At 57.4% G+C, this 18074-nt stretch overlaps 2 protein-coding genes across 2 annotated transcripts; one reads left to right on the forward strand and one right to left on the reverse strand.

Moving 5' to 3' along the window:
• The first annotated feature begins 2033 nt into the window (after window positions 1-2033).
• PRSS50 (serine protease 50) lies at window positions 2034-7575 on the forward strand. Its single transcript, XM_012438502.2, is given in 7 exon segments — window positions 2034-2134; window positions 2188-2387; window positions 4091-4253; window positions 5304-5584; window positions 6755-6921; window positions 7340-7367; window positions 7370-7575. Coding segments are annotated over 7 exon segments (1146 nt in total).
• A 1327-nt stretch (window positions 7576-8902) lies between these two features.
• On the reverse strand, window positions 8903-17107 carry TMIE (transmembrane inner ear). Its single transcript, XM_012438501.2, has 4 exons — window positions 17015-17107; window positions 13401-13518; window positions 10521-10670; window positions 8903-10227 (listed from the first exon to the last, which is right to left on the reverse strand). The coding sequence occupies exons 1-4, from the start codon at window positions 17105-17107 to the stop codon at window positions 10124-10126; spliced, it is 465 nt and encodes a 154-aa protein (XP_012293924.1). The 3' UTR covers window positions 8903-10123.
• Between the last annotated feature and the right edge of the window lie 967 nt (window positions 17108-18074).

The raw sequence follows: 18074 nt of genomic DNA on the forward strand, positions 1-18074 counted from the left end.
ACTATGTGTAATTAAAGGTATCTGTATCTTTGAAAAATACATAGTGTTGTTGTGTGTGTTTTAGTTGGTATAAATTATATTGTGCTGCCTATTTCCTCCTGTAATTGCTTACTGACACATCTGAATTTGTTAAGATATTCACATTAAATGGTTTTATTCTTTCAAATAATTGCCCCATATATCCTATGTCAAAATTTCCTTCCTTCCCCAAACATCATTTTGGGCAGAGTTCATAATTTTTAGTCATTTTCAGTTATTAAATGCCTTGTACCATTAAAAGTTTCTATTTAAATTTAAACTTCACTTCAGGACCCTCCCCACCCCCCAATCTCTGGTGGTCCTAGGGATGAGGTGCCCTGCCCTGCCAGGAGGTCAGGAAGCTAGCCTGGTGTCATCTCCATGGTAAGGCCGTGGAGGCCTCACATCCCGCAACCCACTCTGCTTGTTATTTTCAAGAGCTCCTTAGATATGTTAAATATTGACCTCTGGTTGGTTTTAGACAGAGACAATGCCCTATCTTAATTCATCATCTGTCTTCAGTGAGATTTGGTATCCTTTACTGAACAGATAACCTTAGTTTTGATGCACTCAAGCCTAACACGTTTCTTCAGGTTTGTGAGCTTTGTTTTTGTTTTTTGAAATAGTCTTGCTCTCTGTTACCCAGGCTGGAGTGCAGTGGCACGGTATGGCTCACTGCAATGTCAGCCTCCTGGGCTCAAGCGATCCTCCCACCTCAGCCTCCCAAAGTCCTGGGATTACCTGTGTGAGCCACTGCACCCAGTAGAATCTTATTTTAAAAAGCATACGTCATCCCAAGTCATAAAAACACGGTCCTATATGCTTTGGGTTTTGGTTTTATTTTTCATTTTAGAGACAGAGTCTGGCTCTGTTGCCCAGGCTGGAGTGCAGTGACATGATGATCATGGCTCACTACAGCCTGGAAATCCTGTGCTCAAGTGATCCTCCCGTCTTAGCCTCCAGAGTGGCTGGGACTAAGGTGCGTGCCACTGTGCCTGGCTAATTTTATTTTTTGTGAAGACAGGGTCTCACTATGTTGACCAGGCTGGTCTCGAACTCCTGGGCTCGAGTGATCCTCCCACTTTGGCCTCCCAGAGTGTTGGGATTACAGTGTGAGCCACCGGGTGCTGGTCTTGTTTGTTTTAATAAGCTTTATCATTCTTACTTTTCACATTCGGAGTTTTCATTCCTCCGAAGCTTTGTTATGGTAGGGTACAACTTCGCTCTTCTCTGTCTGGTGAACCAATGTCGCCGCCGTCTACTACAGACTCCTCATTTCCCGCAGACTTGATGCTTTGTGTAACGTGCGTCGAGTGTCCTCCCGGGTAGCCATCAGGTTACGGGCTCTGCATTGCCCCCACTGGTCTATTTTTTTGTTTCTATGCCAGTACCCCACTATTTCTGTAATTATAGCTTTCTTATCTTTAATTATATTTCTATAATTATAGCTTTAAAATATATCTGGTAGGTCAAATCTGCCCCCAACCCGTCTCTCCTTTCTCAAAACCATTCTAGAATTTAAGGATTATTATCCTTCAATATCAATTTTAGAATCAATTGTCAGGTTCCTGAGAAAATCCTGCTGGCGTTTTAACTGGAATTGCTTTGAGAGATTAATGTCTGGAGAACTGACATTGTTCTAATTTTAATGCTTTTACTCTATGTTGAATAGACAAAAGGTATTTATAAAACATATATGGAGAATAAAGAATAACATTAGCAACATCCATGTACCCACCACCAAACCTAAGAAAGAGTCCCTCACAGACCTGTGAAAGCTTCCCTGTGGTCATTCCTGCATCTCAAGCCTCAAAGGCTCTGACTCTGCCCCCAGTTATTTTGCTGGCTGACATCTGCTCACGGTGCCTCCACTTCCTTGTGTGCTGTGCAGCGTTTTGAGGAGCGAGGACATGTTCCTTAGAGTGTTAACCGTAGGACTGCCCTGAGGTGTGGCTTGAAAGATAGGTCTCTCCAGACAGAATCTATGTTTGCTTCTGCCAGGTGCCTGCAGGTAGATGGGTCCCTGGTGCCGGAGGCCGGCCCGCGGGCAGTGCCCCCGGAGGTATGCCCCCTCCCGCGCCGGTGCCCTGCTGCTGCTGCTGCTGAGGCCCTTGGGTGAGTCCCTCGCGATCTCTCCCCACCCTCCCGACACGGCCCTTGCCTTCCACCTCTCATGGGTGCAGGGGAAACCCCGGGGGCGCTGTCCACGGCTGAGCCCTCAGACCAGAGCATCCCCTGTGCCTCCAAGGCCACCTGTCCTTCTGGCTGGCCTCGCCTTCCCCAGCAGGCCGTGACCACCCAGCCACTGCCCTCGACCACCATGGAGACTCAGTCCCCAGTTTCTGAAGGCAAAGTCTACCTACACCACTGTGGGTACCGTAGACTCCGAGGGGCAAGGAGGGTGACAGAGGAGTCCTTAAGGACCTTGGCTGGGGCTGGGGGATGGGCAGAAGGGACAGGGGGTGGGCAGGATAGAGGAGTGCCTCCTTCTACAGGTGTTCATCGCGCACTAAACACCTGTGGGCCAGGCCTGGCCCTGTCTGGAGGCCCAGAGCTCGGGGTGTCTTGTCCTCACTGGCCTCCCCTCCTGCTGAGGTAAGGGGCAGGAAAGTCAGAGGCGCCTGGGGCCAGCCGTGAGTTCCCATCCTCTCCCCACCCCAGCTGGCTGTGGGGCAGGTGGCCTCTCACCGTGCTCCAGGTCCTGACCCATTGTGCCTCCGACCCAGGCTCCCAGCCAGGGACCTGCAGAACCTCCACATAGCTTGCAGGCCAGGCTGTGTGAGCCTTCTGGTGGCGTCTCCAGGGCGCACATGGAAGATGTTTCTCTTGATCAGTGGCTTTCAGGCATGTTTAACTGAGACACACATAAGAAAGGCTTATTATTCTGGGACTCAGCACATAGCATTTGACTGCCACAGAAAGTCGCCCAAACAGGACTCCTGGTGCCCAATGCTTACATGTTGACGATTTCTTCCCTGTGTTATCCTTTAAAAAGGCTGGGCAAGGTCCACTTATGTTTACAATCCATGAATCCATTTGGGAAACACTAGGAGTGGGACTACTGGGATGTTGGAAATGTGATTCTTCAGTCTAGAAAATTGCTTTCCAGAGCGTCTGCAGCAGTGAGCACTCCTGCCAGCTGTGGGGAGGCATTCTGGGTCACCCACACTTGGTGTCACAGATGTTGAGTTTTTGCCAGGCAGGTGGTACAGGGCAGAATTTCATTGTGATTTAAATCTGTGTTTTCCAGGCTGGGGGTAGTGGCTCATGCCTGTAATCCCAGTGCTTTTGGAGGCTGAGGCAGGAAGATCGCTTGAGGTCAGGAGTTTGAGACCAGCATGGGCAGCATAGTGGGACTCCATCTCTCCAAAAACTAAAAAAAGTAAAAAAAAAAAAATTAGCTGGGCATGGTGGTGTGTGCCTGTAGTCCCAGCTACTCAGGAGGCTGAGGTGGGAAGATCTTTTGAGTTTGGAAGATCCTCCTGGGAGTCTGAAGCTGCAGTGAACAATGATCACACCACTGCAATCCAGCCTGGGTGACAGAGCAAGGCCTCATCAGAGGAGGAGGAAGAGGGAAGAAGAAGAAAGAAGAAGAAAAAGAAGACAGAAGGAAAAAGTAGTAGTTGTACACATTTCCCTGCAGACTGCTTCTGTGGTCATTCGCTGCTGGGATTTCCTTCCTGGGCTATGCCCATTTTTCTATTGGGGCATCCACTTTCCTCTCACTGAATCACAGGAAGGGGTTTCCAGAGCGGGGAGAGAGGTCCGCCTTGGCTGAAGTAGGAGGCATGGAGAGACTGGAACCAGGTGGAAATGGGAAGAAGTTAGTGAAGGGTCTGGTTGGAGGTGAGGGTGTGTTGGGGAGGGCAGAGGTCTGGTGGTGCGCTGGGCAGGGCCCGGGGTTTTGGGAACAGGGAGAGAGATATCTAGGCAGTGCTGGGGCCCTTCTAAGGCATGAGACCCTAGTCCACCTGTGGACAGCATCATTCCATGGTGATGGGTGGAAAGGGAGCACCCCTGGGGGGTGCAGGCCAGTGGCTGGAGAGGTGGGAGCTCTCACCTTCCTCCTCAGCCTGCGGCTTTTCCAACGAGCAGGACCCCACCCTCAGGGACCCAGAAGCCATGGCTCGGCGGTGGCCCTGGATGGTCAGCCTGAGGGCCAATGGCACACACATCTATGCGGGCACCATCATTGCCTCCCAATGGGTCCTGACTGTGGCCCACTGCCTGATCCAGCGAGTCGAGATGGAGGTGGGGTGGGTGGAGAGGCATTTGGAGCTGCTGGGGCCCAGTCACCCCTCCCTGCCCAGCTGTTCCGGTGGCGGTGTGGCAGTCCCAGCCCTGCAGTCCCAGCCCCAGCCTCACCTGGCTCCAAGCAGGTGGAGGCTGAGTCCTGAAAATTCTTTCAGGGGTCCAGTCTTTCGAGTGTCCCACCCTTTGCTCCCCTCGCCTGGCCTCTCGGTCCCATGCAGCCATTCTGCAGATGGGAAATGGAAGCTCAGAAGCCATTTGTCTGTCCTCATGCCTCCTCTCCACGGGACGAAGCTCCTAGTTCTTTCATTTCACCTCCTTTGCACCCACATCCTCATTCCTCCCTTCCCTCAATCAACCGTCTCTGACCCTTCTTTGAGCAAGGACCTGGTCTGGGCACTGGGGCAGAGGAGGGATGGATCATTCCTCCCAGCTTGTTAGGGGAGACAGACAGGAAGATAGATGCTCACAGGGGCGTCTGGTTGGTGTGGAGACAAAAGAATAGGTGTTCTGATGTTTTGGGGCCAGGGGGCTGGCCGTGACAGCTGACCAGTGTTGCATGTTCCAGGCCTAAGGGCCAGCATAGAGACTCCAAGGGGTGCCCCAGGGCTGTGCAACTAGAGAGCTAGGCCATGGCCCATTCCATGGAGCTGGAAAGAGCAGAATTGCTCCCTCCAGGGCACAGCATGGGGTGAAAGAGTCCGTGCTATGGACTGAGAGTAGAGTTTGGAACCAGAGAAAACAGGGTCCACATCCCCTCCACTGCCTCCTCGCTGTGCAGCCCTGAGCAGTTCACTGGGCTTCTCTGAGCCTCAATTTCCCCCTCCATAAAATGAAGGGTCGTGAGGACTGGGCCACACAGAGTGTGCAGGGCCCCGTTCACATCTGTAGTGAGGAGTAGGCTCAGGGAGCTCGACGCAGGTGGATGGCCCTCCTGGATCTGCTAGGAGGGCAGCAGCAGGGAGGAGGGCCCAGGCTGGAGGCCGGGGCGGGGGCCTGGAGCTGATGGCAGCCTCCCCTCATGGCTCCCCTAGGCGTGATGTTATCTACTCCGTGAGGGTGGGGAGTCCACGGATTGACCAGATGACGCAGACCGCCTCCGACGTCCCGGTGCTCCAGGCCATTGTGCACAGCCGGTACCGGGCCCAGCGGTTCTGGTCCTGCTTGGGCAAGGCCAGCGACATCGGCCTCGAGCTCGGAGAGGAGCTCGAGTACAGCAAGTACGTCTGGCCAGTCTGCCTGCCTGGCGGGGACCATGTGGTGAAGGACCGTTCCCTCTGCACTGTGACGGGCTGGGGACTTTCCAAGGCCGACGGTGAGTCAAAGCCTCCCCAGACCAGGGCGGGTGCTGTGAGAGACGACCTGGGTGCAGGCCAGGGTGCCACCACAGATGAACGTTTCTCAGGCACCTTCCCCAGGGAGCGCGCTGCTCCCGGGACCTTTCTGCCGGGCTCTCACCTCTGAGGTCTCCCTCCCCTTGAGGGAACACCTCACTACCACTCCGCCCTCAGGGGACCCTGATTGCCTTTGAATCCTAAGCCAGGCTGGGGCATGCCAACAGAACTTCCTTGAGGGCAGAGAGGCACAGAGTAATACCTCACAGTCCACACCCCCGCCTAGGCATTGGCAGCTTGCAGCGGAGCATCTGCGATGGGGGAGCAGGCTTCTGTGTTGTCAAACGCTGCTCAGAAGGCCCTCATGGCCGGCTCGGGGCAGGCTGCAGCTGGGGCTGGGAGACACTCAGGGTCCACTCATGGTTTCCCCTCCCCTCAGTGAGCCTCAACCCCTTGTCATCCCCATCAGGAACAAGGCCCAGAGAGCAGGTGTGTTCTCTCAGGTACATCCAGCGGACCCTAGGACCGTCCACTTCCTTCAGGGGGTCCCCAACCCATAAGAGAGATGCCCTTCCCTGTGGCCTCAAGGAATCCACTTACTCTCAAAACAGCCCACGGGGGCCTCGGTCCATGTGGGAGGAACTGGGGTGACTTTGTCATCCCTGCTGTAGCCTATCTGTCTCCTGTCTCCCAGGAGCTCAGGCCAGAGACAGGGGCACACTAGCTGGGGAGGAGGGAGGAAGAAACCTGGGTTCCAAGGAGGGGTCTGGGAAGGCTCAGCAGGGAAGACACCTGTGGGGGAAGGGCTGCTTGGAGAGAAGGAAGGTCTGGGCTCCGAGAGGCTTGGCAGGTTCTCGGGAAGGAAGGAGTGGCAAAAGCCCAGAGGCAGAGTGGGGTGGAGGGCTGCCAAGGGCCCCGGTGGCCTGGGCTGTGCAGGAAGCAAGGACAGGCCCAGCAAGGCTGAACTGGGGACAGCCTGCTCCAGGGGCTCTGTATCGAGGGTCCTAGACAGGTACCAGCTAGAACGAGGACAGGGCTGTGTGGCTAACGCAGAAAAGGTGGGATGTGGGGAAAAGCGGAGAGGTCAAGGCGAGGCTGGCGGCCGTGGGCAGCAGTGAGTGGCCGTGCGTCAATGGGGCCCTGTCCCACAGGCATGTGGCCCCAGTTCCGGACCATCCAGGAGAAGGAAGTCATCATCCTGAACAACAAGGAGTGCGACAAGTTCTACCACAACTTCACCAAAATCCCTCCTGTGGTTCGGGTCATCCAGTCTCAGATGATGTGTGCGGAGGACACCCGCAGGGAGCAGTTCTGCTACGTGAACGGCCTCCCCTGGCTCAGTCGCCTTCAGGAGAGCCTGGAGAAGGGGGTCTGGGGAGGGAGAGGGGAGGAGTAGAGGTGGGGAGTGGAGGGGAAGAGGGTGGACAGGCCTGGGGGAGATGGGGATGGAGGGTGTTGGGGGGAGGTTGGGAGGAAAGAGATGGGGGCTGGGAACGGGAATGGCGGTTGGAGGTGAGAGGAGTGGGGGTCCGTGGGAGATGGAAGGTGGGTGTTAAGAGGTGGGGGATGAAACCCTTTAAGGAAGGTCTCCTGGGTGTGGAGCACTCTTCACCCATGTTGGCACTGGGGGGCTGTGGGGGACCGGGAGTGAGGACATCCTGCCTGTCCCTGAGCTGGGTCATGTCTCTGACCTCACCTGGCCTCCCTGACTCTTACTCCCCCAACCCTTCCCGCAGGAGCTAACTGGAGAGCCCTTGGTCTGCTCACGGAGGGCACGAGGCACCTGGTGGGATTGGTGAGTTGGGGCACAGGCTGCCAGAAGAGCGAGGCCCCGCCAGTCTACCTACATGTCTCCTCCTACCAACATTGGATCTTGGACTGCCTCCATGGGCAGGCTCTGGCCCTGCTGGCCCCATCCAGGGCCCTGCTCCTAACACTCCCACTGCCCCTCAGCCTCCTTGCCGCCCTCTGACTCTGTGTGCCCTCCCTCACTTGTCGGCCACCCTTGCCACTGTGCCCAGGTTGCTGCAGCTGCAGCTCTCACAGCCCTGAGATCCAGGGTGGAGACGAGGTGCTCGATTAAACATTTCTCCTTTCCATACCTCCTTCCCTGGCCTCAGAGGCCCCTCGTTTCCTGGGCCTGCACTAGTCGGGGTCCGCGGGGGAACCAGATGAGGGTGAGGTGGGGAACTCCGGGCAGTTTACACTGAAAATTGCAGCGCCTCCAGGATCTGCCCCCATCCAAAGATTTGGGGTGACTCCCGCAGAAGGTGGAGTGGGTATGAAGGGGTGATATTAGGGTCAGATGATGGAGGGACCTGGAACGTCCCAGGCTGAAGCTGGGGCTGCCGGGACCCAGCTTGAGGCTGGAGTGAGGGAGCAGCTGTCTGGGCCGGGAAGTGAGTGCTCTTTCCATGATACTGTGGGAGTCAGGCTTTCCTTGATTTTGGTTGCCTTCTGGCCGGAGGCTAGAACACATGCTTTCATTGCCCCAAAGAGCCATAAAGAACTTTGAGCCTCTTTCTCTGTCCCCTGTCTGGAGACTGTGGCAGACACCCATTGGAGTCAGACATTATTCCAACCATCAGCAGCCAGGCCTGCCCATAAAAGGCTGGTGGTGGCCCCATGTCAGGGGGAGGGCAGGTGGAGCCCAGGCCTGGACTTCCCCCAGGCTTCAGCAACTGCTGCTCTGCGTAACCCTGAGTGGCCCCTACCCCTCTGGACTTCTGCTGCCTAGCCACACAGGAGGGTTCTGCATGAGTAGAATGGTCCTTGTCACCACTGTATAGGAGAAGCCCATGGGCTGAGGGCAGAGGTCGGCCAACTGCCTCCTCCATCTGGTGGCAGAGTCCTCAGCTTCCATGATGGGGCCTTTTGCCATTTCTCTGTCCCTCACTGCTCCTCAGACCCCATGTCATGCACCTTCCTCATCAGCCTGGATCACTCTCCTTCCTGTACAGGGACGATCCAGGTCCAGGTCAGGAGCCAGGCTTGACTCTCGTGTCCCCAGCACTGGGCACAGACCATCAAAGGCCTATTGAAAGTCATGGGCTCAGCCTTGTGAACTCAGCACCCAGAGAGCTGCAGGGTCCCTCCCGAATCCTGTGCCTGCCTCAGGGGTGGGCCCCGGTGGCTGCAGCTGCCCCTCAGCCTCTTGGCCCCCATTTCTCTCTCTATCTCATCTTAATTCAGGCTGGGAGACGAGTCAGGGAGGGGACTTTAGCCTGGCCTGAGCCATCTGTTGCTCACTGCTGCATCACTCTCCACATAAATGCTCTGGGAACAGCGCATCCCAAGGGGTCATCTCAGGAGGCCGTTTTCTAGGCCTGGCTCTGAGAAGGCACTCAGCTTTATTCACGAATCTCTACAGGCTGCTTTGCCAGCAGGCTCCCCGGGCTGGAACCCTCTGGTGTCTCCGGAGTGTTCAGGCCTAGGTTTCAGAGCCTTAGTCTGTTCCATGCCATCTGGAAGCGCCTCTGTGCATCTTCCCTCCCCCAGGTGCTGTTTGGGCCTTTGTCTTCTGGTCAAAGATGCTTCTTTTAGGTGCCGGCAGTGGGAAATGGTAGAAGAGGAAGCTGCAGAGAAGCTGGTGCTGTTATGGTCAGCAGGCACAGGGTCAGCGTGCCCCTGCTGTGATCTCCTAGGGCCCTGAGACCTCCTAGCGCGGCTGGGCAGAGAAGGGACCACCAGAACAGCCCAAGGTCCCCCTTGACTTCTTAAATATGCTATGATTCCCAAGAGGGGCCCAGGCCCCAGCTCTCTCTCCTGCACCCTCTAGCCCACTGGCCTTAGCTCTGTGTACCCCTGACCCAGCCCTGAGCCCAGCCCTAAGCCCGAGCCTCGGGGCCTCATTCTGGGCCTGGTGGCAGCCTCAGCTCCATCACAATGTGTGAAATGAGGGTCGCCCACTGCCTTGAGCTTGCTGTCTGCTGGGCTGGGGGTTCCGTTTCTGGAGCCACCTCTGCTCACTTCCTTGAGCTAGATCTCCTGCCAGGCAGTCTCCTCACCATCAGGGCTCCTCCCTGGCCAGGCAGAGTCCCTCCTGCTGCCACAACTTCCCCCAGTGACCCTCTCTGCCTCCTCATGGCCAGTGTGGGTGTGGTCTCACACCCCGACCCATGCACTTCAGCCACTTCCTGCCAGAAAGAGTGACTGAAGTAACCCCTCATCCCATTACTCCTTCACACCCACTGCCATCCATGGCAGAAAGGGTGGGACAGAGGGAGGTCTGGGTGGGGACAGTAGTGTATCTGCAGAGGGACAGTGGCCCCAGACCACCTCTGCCAACAGTACCCATGTGGATGGGGCGAAAGGAGCCAAGCCTGGGTTGGGGGCAGGACACCTGCTAGAGTCTGGTTCCTGCTCCTGATGGGCCATGAGGATGTGGGCACGGGCCTCAGCTTCCCCCTCTGTGATCCACAGCCTCTGTGGCCCACAAATGAGCTCAGAGTCCAACATGCCTGGACCTGGCCACGGCTTGAGCTCGAGTGCCAGCCCCAGCGGCCGCCTCCAGGATGTCCTCATTTCTCTCCTTTCTTCTTCTTGGCCTCATTCTTCTCGTCCTCCTCTACCTTGATGGCCACTGTGTCCACACTGTCCTTCTTCTTCTTCTTCTTCTTATCCTCTGCGAGGCAGGGGAAAGAGACCACGTGATAGTGGCGAGACGAGGTCTTGGGGCCTGGCCGTCCCGAGGGGAAGAGCCCCAGAACCTCCCACCCCCTGCCTTTTCCTTCTTTCTTCCTACTGGAGAATAGGCTCATCGTTCTATCTGCCTCTTGCTGACCGATTTCTGTGCTCTGGTGTACAGGGGCAGGGCTGGGGACCCTCCCTGAACCTGCTGCTGTTGGGGGGTAGGAACAGGGCAGCAGGACCGAGGAACTGGCTGGCACCGCAGGGCTGGAGCCAGGGCCGACTCACCTCCCGGGATTTCTGTGAGCTCATTGAGGGGCGGCACAGTCTCCAGCTTGTCTGTGTACATCTTGGCTGCCTTTCGCTGCAGGTATCGGGCTTCAATCTCCTTGCGGGTCCGTGGCACTCGACAGTTGAAGACACAGCACAGGGTGATGACTGTAGGGAGGACAGAGAAGGCTTGGCTGGGGCTGGGCTTCCGACACCCCAGGAATGGCACTCGCTTTCCTTCAGGCCGCCCCGTGCACCCGTGTGTGTCTCACCCACCAGATGCTGGCAGGAGGCTCAGCATCTTGACAAAACCCCTGTGGACCCTGTGATGACCACGGTGACTCTCCTGAGCAGGGCTGACTTCACAGAGTTGCACAGGCCCTGGTGCTTGGAAGGGCCCCTGGCTAAATTATGTCACCAGTCCTGGTCCTGAGGGTCTTTCTGACTAGACTGAGAGTCACTGGAGGGTAAGGCAGAGGGCTGCACCATGACTTAAGCCATAGCTTCCTGGGGCCATGCAGCGCTTCTAGTGCAACTTAGCTCCTCCTCTCCACGCCACGGAGAGCTGGGCCAGAGCAGCCTCAGTCATGAGAGGACGTGGCTCTGCATGCCCTCCTCAGCCTCCTGGAGGACATCCCTGGGCTCTCTCTGGCTAGGGCAGGAGCCCATGAGAGGGCACAGACCCTGCCCTGGGGCGTTCACCTCAGACAGAGTTATTCCAGGAGTGGTTTTCCGGCTGAGGGCAGCTGCACCCACGCCAGTTGGGCCGGGGCATGGAGCTGGCCTGTCTAGTGATGGGCAGGGCAGGTTAGGGCTGCCAGGACCTGGCTGGACTGAGTTTATTTTTCTAAGGCCCCCACAGCCTGACCACCTTGGCCCCAGCCCTAGGGGAGGGGATGGAACTGGTTCCTATTATAAATTGGATTACCAGACATGACTTCCTGGCAGCCTCCTGGGGGCAGAAAGGCCCACAGAGAATGAGCCAGGTCTATTTTGGGGAAGATGGGTCAAATCTCTGTAGCCTGGACTGGAGGACCTTCTGGGGTCATTTGATGCAACCAAGGCAGAACCCCTTCAGACAAATACTGTGGTCCCACTAGCTCTCACCCAGGCTCAGAATAAAAGAAAAAAAATCAGTGAATGAATGAATGGGATTATCTCAAAGCCTTCAGTGCTGGGAACAGGACTGGACTCCTGAAGGAAGGAATTGGGGAGCCAGCATCATCCAGGCATACACTTGGAGGAGGGGGCTGCACAAGGGCCCTAGCTATAGATCTGATCATCCAGGGGTGGACCTGAGCAGACAGCAGGCCTGATCCAAGAAGCTGGGCCCTGGATTTCTCCAGAACTTGTGTCCATGCCTGAGACCCGAGGTTGGTCTCGACCCCAGGTCTCAATGGAAAACCGGTGCAAGGTAAGATAAGGTGGGACTATCCCTTTCCCTTTCTAGGAAATGGGGCTAGAGATGGTCTGTGTGGTTGATGTCCAAGTGCTGCTTGGGGTCTGACACTGCGATTTTCTCACGTGGCCCCAGGCACCTTTGTTGCGTCTGAGGCCCACAGTGCTCTCCCTGCCGCTCCCTAGACCTGCACCCTAGGCTGTCCCTGTGGCTCGTGCAGGGCAGATGACCCCGCAGCCCTGCAGTGGGCTGTTTCCCTCTGTGGACACCTGGTTGAGGCTGCAGGCACACCTATCTGTCTGTAGGGCCTCTACTAAGATGTCTGACTGGGTCTCGGCCTCAGCTGGGAACAATCACAGCCTCTCGCTCAGATGGGGGGGCGGGGTGTGCAGGGTGGATATTTTCTCTTGGGAAGGCACTTCTGGTGCCAGGAGAAGCACACGCACATCAGATGTCATGTCTTCCTCAGAGCCCCTCACGTCTGGGTGGGCTCTTTGTGGGCCACCCAGCTCTCTGGGGCACCTCATCCCTGGACAGCTTCAGCTGGGACTAAGTGCAGCTTTCACCACCCCACCCAGGGTGCACTCAGCAAATGTCCAGCCGGGGTCATCTGAGACCCTGTGTGAGGCCGCATTTCCTCAGCCTCTGCTCACACTATCCCCTCTGCCCAGAACGCCTTTCAGCCTCCCCTCCTGCTAAACCCCACCCACCCTCCCACTGGTCTGCAGCGCAGAGGACCCTCCTCTGTGACACCTTTGCAGGGGGGTGGGCTGCTTCTCCCTTGACCGCATGTATCCCCCTATACTTGGCTTTTGCCTCATAGGAACCTCTGTCAGACACTTTGTGCCATGGCAGCCTCCCCACTTGGCCTCCATCTCCTGTGCCTTTCTGTCCCCTTCTCCAACTCCAGACCCCTATTCTGAGGGGAGGGCTAAGGGGAGCAGGCCAAGCCCATTTCTGCTGTGACTTTGCATCAAGAAGCTCCCAGACCCCAGGAGAGAAATGGGTTTCCTGCTTTTAATTGAGGCGGGTGTGAGTCATTCCCGGAAAATGGTATTTGACAAGGCAGGGACCGAAGCCTGGGAGCCACATCTGCTGGGCGTCTGGGGAGCCTCTAGTGGAGGGTGGCCTTGCTGGGGCCCCTGGGTGTGGCTTTTAAGCTGGCCAAACTGCAGGAAAAGCATCAGGAGGCCAGCCATAGGGAAAAATGACACGTCCTCTTCCCAGTCCCCTGTTCCGTGGAGTTCCCTGTAATTACTATAATTGCCATGTAGCTACCTCCCTGGGTCCAGCAGAATACTTCAGGTCACCACTGGCCTGTCAGCCCTCCACGGGGAGTTTGTGTGGATCAGGAGGTGCCAGAAACCACGGCGGGTCTCCTGCGGGCGCCTGGCCTACTTGCACTGCCCGGAATTGCTGCTCCGAGCCCTATGCGGGGGGGGCAGGGGGTGCTGGATTCCCACTGCAGTGTGGTGGAGAGGGCAGGAGCAGTTACTCACTGATGGACAACACGAAGAGCGAGAAGATGCCCACCACGTGCCACAGGCGCATGTCCCAGAACACCACCGTCTCCTTGGTCAGTGGGGGCGGCTTGGGCTTGGGCGGGGCCGTGCTGGGCTGTGGGTCAGGAGAGAGGGGAGTGAGCCAGGCAGAGGCCAGACAGCTGGGACCAGCTGAGAAGGGCTCAGGCCTCAGCAAGGACTCAGCCCAAGCATTTCAGAATCTCCTAGAATCAACTCTCTTAAGCAAGCACTACCAACACCCTAGACCTTGGGAAGTTCCAGATTTAGAGCAAGAGAACTGAGCAGAGCCAGGGACTTGAAGTGGGAGGGTGAGTGATGCTTGGGGAAACAAAGGCCTGGAGGAGCAAACGTGGATGGCTTGTCCCGGCCGGGTTCACGCCCTCCTACTCCGGTCCTGGGCTCCACCCAGGCAGATGGGGTCTCAGGACCAAGGCCAGAGACAAGGCAAGGCCTCCGCGGTGCTGGCTGACTGGCTGCTCTCACATCTCCCTAGTGAGGGTGGCGTGTGGAGCTAGGAGTCAGGGCCTCATAGTTCTGCCAGCTGGCCTGGACTCCTGCCAGGTGGCCTCCTATGGTCGCCTACCCTACTGGAAGTCACTCTCTGAATGGAATATTCAGCCAGAGTGTCCACAGGACAGGCACTAGATAAATAAAAGGTCTGCAGTGCTGTGGCGACACCTGGAGGCCAAAAGTCAGAAGTGTGGCTGTAGCAAGCCTGAGTAGAGCACAGCCAGCCACTCCCACCTTCCAGGGGAACATTACCCTGCCCTGGGGGGCTGGAGGGACAGGACACTGCCCCAGGGTCTAGAGGACACAGCCCTGCCCCAGTTATGAGAGAAAATGGCCTTGTCCTGGATATCTAAGGGATACATCCCAGCCCCAGGTCTGAGAGGACATAGCCCCGCTCCTCGGTGTCTAGGGGACATGGCCCTGCCCCAGGTCTGAGGAGACATGGCCCTAGCCTTAGGTGTTTAGGGGACATGGTTTTGTCCTGGGTGTTGAGGGGACATGGTCCTGTCCTGGTTGTACAGGGGACACGGCCCTGCCCTGGCTGTCTAGGGGATATGGCCCACTCTGGGTGTCTAGGGGACACAGTCCTGGCCAGTTGTGAAGACACGTGTACCCACACTGTGGAATTTGAGTAAGATCTGTCCCTGACCAGAGATGGACATGACCCTATGTCACTTAGTGTGGCTGAGGGGCAGGGAGAGGGGTCTGTCCTCAGAGAGAGAGAGAGAACCCTGGGGCATATGAGCAAGCTGTTGTCCCCTGATTTCCAAATAATGACAGACAGGAGGAGTCCCTTCTGGTTTTCTGAGAAGAAAGGCAACCTGTAGCTCGACCATTCAGCTCTTCTTCCCCCAGGCCCATAAACATGGATTGGGCATCTATCACGAGCCAGGCGCCTCTTCATCTAGTGAATGCCACCCTTCAGCATGGGTTGCAGAACTCAGAGAGGATCAGTGACCTGTCGCAGGTAACCCAGAGGATCTGTGGGCTGGGATTGGTACCTGATTCCCAGGCTTTTTTCTCCTGGCCAGGGTGAGCTATTGACAAGAAGACACCATTCCTCAGTACCGTCCCCTGGATGTGTGTGTGGGGTCAGACCCACGTACGTAAGGTTGGGGAACATGTGTGAGGTCAGGCGCGTGTGTGGCTGGAGCGCATGCGGGGTGTCAGGCGCATGTCTGTGGCATTAGTGTTAGGGGCTCGGTGGTGGCAGCTGCCCTAATTCTAAGGCCCCATGTGTTGACCCGGCTGGGTTGTATGACTGGAAGACTCAGAGGGCCATAGTAAAGTTCTCAGGTTCCGAGCCGAGGCAGCTGAGAACTCACTTCCTACACACTTTTGCCCCAGCCCTGATGTGGGTGGAGCTGGGACTGATAGTGGTCTTGGGTGGATGGCAGCAGATAACAGCTGGTCTTCTCTTCATGGTAGGCCCTGCTGGGGTCTGATTTCTGGAGCATGGAGGCCTCCACCTCCTTCAGAGCCTCACGGGCTGATGGAGGGTGATGATGACCCATGCAGGGCCGAGGTGGGTGGTGACACGGTCCCCAGCCCTGCCTATGTCTCTGGTGCTTCCGTGAGGGAAGAGCTAGGGCCTTGCTCAGACCCCAGGCAGATGGCAGGCAGATGGCCTCCAAATGCAATTTCTCTCGATGAGCTAGGGGAAGATGAGTTCCTAGGGGTGGGGAAGAAGAGTCTTTGGCTCAGAACCGACTTAGCCCCCGCCCCCAGCTTTCTGTCTGCACCTAAACCAGCTCAGTTTCTGTACCCAGGCCTCAGGACAGCCTGTGAGGGGCCCAAGTGCACCCCACAGGGCTCAAGCCAGCCTAGCTCCCCTTACAGGGATACTGGAGCTGACACCTGACTCTAGCCCAGCCTCCTGGTCACGCCCTCTGGGCAACAGCAGGGACAGGCTACATCTAGGTTCAGGGCTGTGTCCCCATATAACGACCTCCCCATGGCTCTGTCCTCCCTATCCCACACTGTCCCCAAGCCCCCACCCTACAGGGCTTCCCCAGGCACCCCTCACTGCCTCTTGCATTTCTGTTTTCCCATTCCCTTTGGTCAGCCCCCACCTTCACAGCCTCCCTCCCCTGCTTCTCCCTGGCCCTGGCTCCTGGGCCTTCTCCCTCTGGTCTCACCTCACAAACCAGAATTCTAGGTCTGGTCTGCCAGCTCCCTCATTGGCTCCCATTTCAGGCTCAGCAGGAGTTGGGTGCAAGGAGGCTAGGGAGGCGACTGACGGCCCCACCCTTCCCGGCTCCAGCCAGGCTCTGCCCAACCGCCCAACCACCCAGCCATCCTCTCCACCTGCTTCTGTGCTCTCAGCAGCTCCTCCCAGCTCTCCCACTGCGTGACCCCTTCCAGTTTACTCTCCTTCCAAAACAGAACGCATCGTGGCTTGTCCCTGTGCAGAAACCTTCTAAAGCTCCCTGTTATCACCTGGACTGAGTCAGACTCCCCAGTCCCTGAGCCCCACCGGCCCCTCTGGACCTAGTGCTCCACATGGCTGCTCTGCAGAGGGTCTCCTGATCCTGCTGCCACACCCTCCAACCTGGAATGCCCTCACCTCCATCTTAAGGCTGCATCTTCCCTCTCCATTAAACAGGGGTCCCCGGAGTATCTCTGGAGACAGAGGCTGTTACCTCCAGAAGACCCTAAATTCAGGATCTAGATCTGCTTCATCAGACTAGAGGTCCAGGAAACCCCGGGCTGTGCACCTCCCTGCCAGTGAGACCAAAGGCTGGAGGATGGGGGCCCAGTATCCCCCATCAGTCTGGGCAGGGCTGTGTCCCCAGTCGGGCTGGGAATCCCTAAAGTCGAGGTGAGTCTCCCCCATCAGTCTAATGTTCCTGAAATCGGGGGCTGTGCCCTTCTATCAGAAGAGGGACCCTAAGAGTGGGGCTAGGTCTCTCTCACAGCCTGGCAGCGCCTGGGGCAGAGCTTCGTGGCCCAGGAGACTGGATCTCTTAGGGCAAGAGGAAGGGATAAAACCAGCTCCGGATCAGAAAGGCGTCCCCTCTCCCCCTGACCCCCGCCTGGACGGCGACAGCCTCCCCAGTCCCTCCGCGCCGCGGCCTCACCTCCACCAGCTGCCCGGCAACCCCCGCGAGGCACACCCCGAGCGCGGCGCCGCCCAGCGCCCAGAGGGGTCCCGCGCCCGGCCGCCCCGCCATCTTCGCGCCGCCGCGCCGCTTGCGGAGCCCACGGACGAATGGGCTGGCCGCCGATCGCTGCCCTTGCCAACGGCACCCGGTAGCTGCGAGCTTTGGCCACGGATAGTCAGCGAGCATCATTTATTCATCCTGGTGTCAGGTTCCCGCGCCGCCCGCCCCCGCCATCGCTGCGGTGGAAGCCCGCCTCCTCCCTCCAGGGAGACCGGCCGCAGGCTCCTCAGAGCTCCTGGTGCCCCCAGGGTCACTGAGGTGGGGGTGGGAGGGAGAGAGGACAGGCTGAGGCCCGGTCCCTAATCAACAGGTCCCCCTCCCTTCTGCAAATGGGCCTCAGTTTCTCCATCTGGGACAAGGGGAGGGGCTGGAATCTGCTGATCTAGGAGGCCCTTCCCATTCTGTCATGCTGGATTTGAAAAATATACTGGATTTGAGTTTGGGGGGGGCAGAGCGGGCAGGTTGCCATGGTGACAGGCGCTCAGGGATGTCCTGGGCTTTCTGGCCTGGCTTCCTGCCTAGAGGCGGCTCTTGTCACCCTGGACACCAGAGCTGGAGAGCAAGGGATGGTATGGTCAGAGCTGCCAGCTGGCAGTGTTATGGAAGGTTCTGGAAGAAGCCAGCATCTTCTGCCCCATAGGACAGAAGTGTGCTGCCCCTGGAAGGTCTGGAGAACCATTTTCTGACCCTGGGTACCCTCAACCTCTGTCCCAGCCTGAATGCTGACTCTGACTTCAGTCTAAGCCAGGACCCGGACCTCATGCTGAAGTTGGTCCACACTGCACTCTGGCCCTGACCCCATGTTGAGCCTGACAACTGGGGGACAGAAGGAGGTTCTGAGGAGATGTAGAGACCTGGGGGAGAGGCTGAAGACTTAGGAAAAGGAGTGGGGAGGCCTGGAGTCAGCAGACACTCCCCTCCCTCCCTCCCTCCCTCCCTTCCTTCCTTCCATTCTTATTTATCTCCTGCTGCTGAG

This window comes from Aotus nancymaae, unplaced genomic scaffold (genome assembly GCF_030222135.1).
Source record: "Aotus nancymaae isolate 86718 unplaced genomic scaffold, 86718_ANA_hifiasm-v0.15.2.pri h1tg000067l, whole genome shotgun sequence".
NCBI classification, from domain to species: domain Eukaryota; kingdom Metazoa; phylum Chordata; class Mammalia; order Primates; family Aotidae; genus Aotus; species Aotus nancymaae.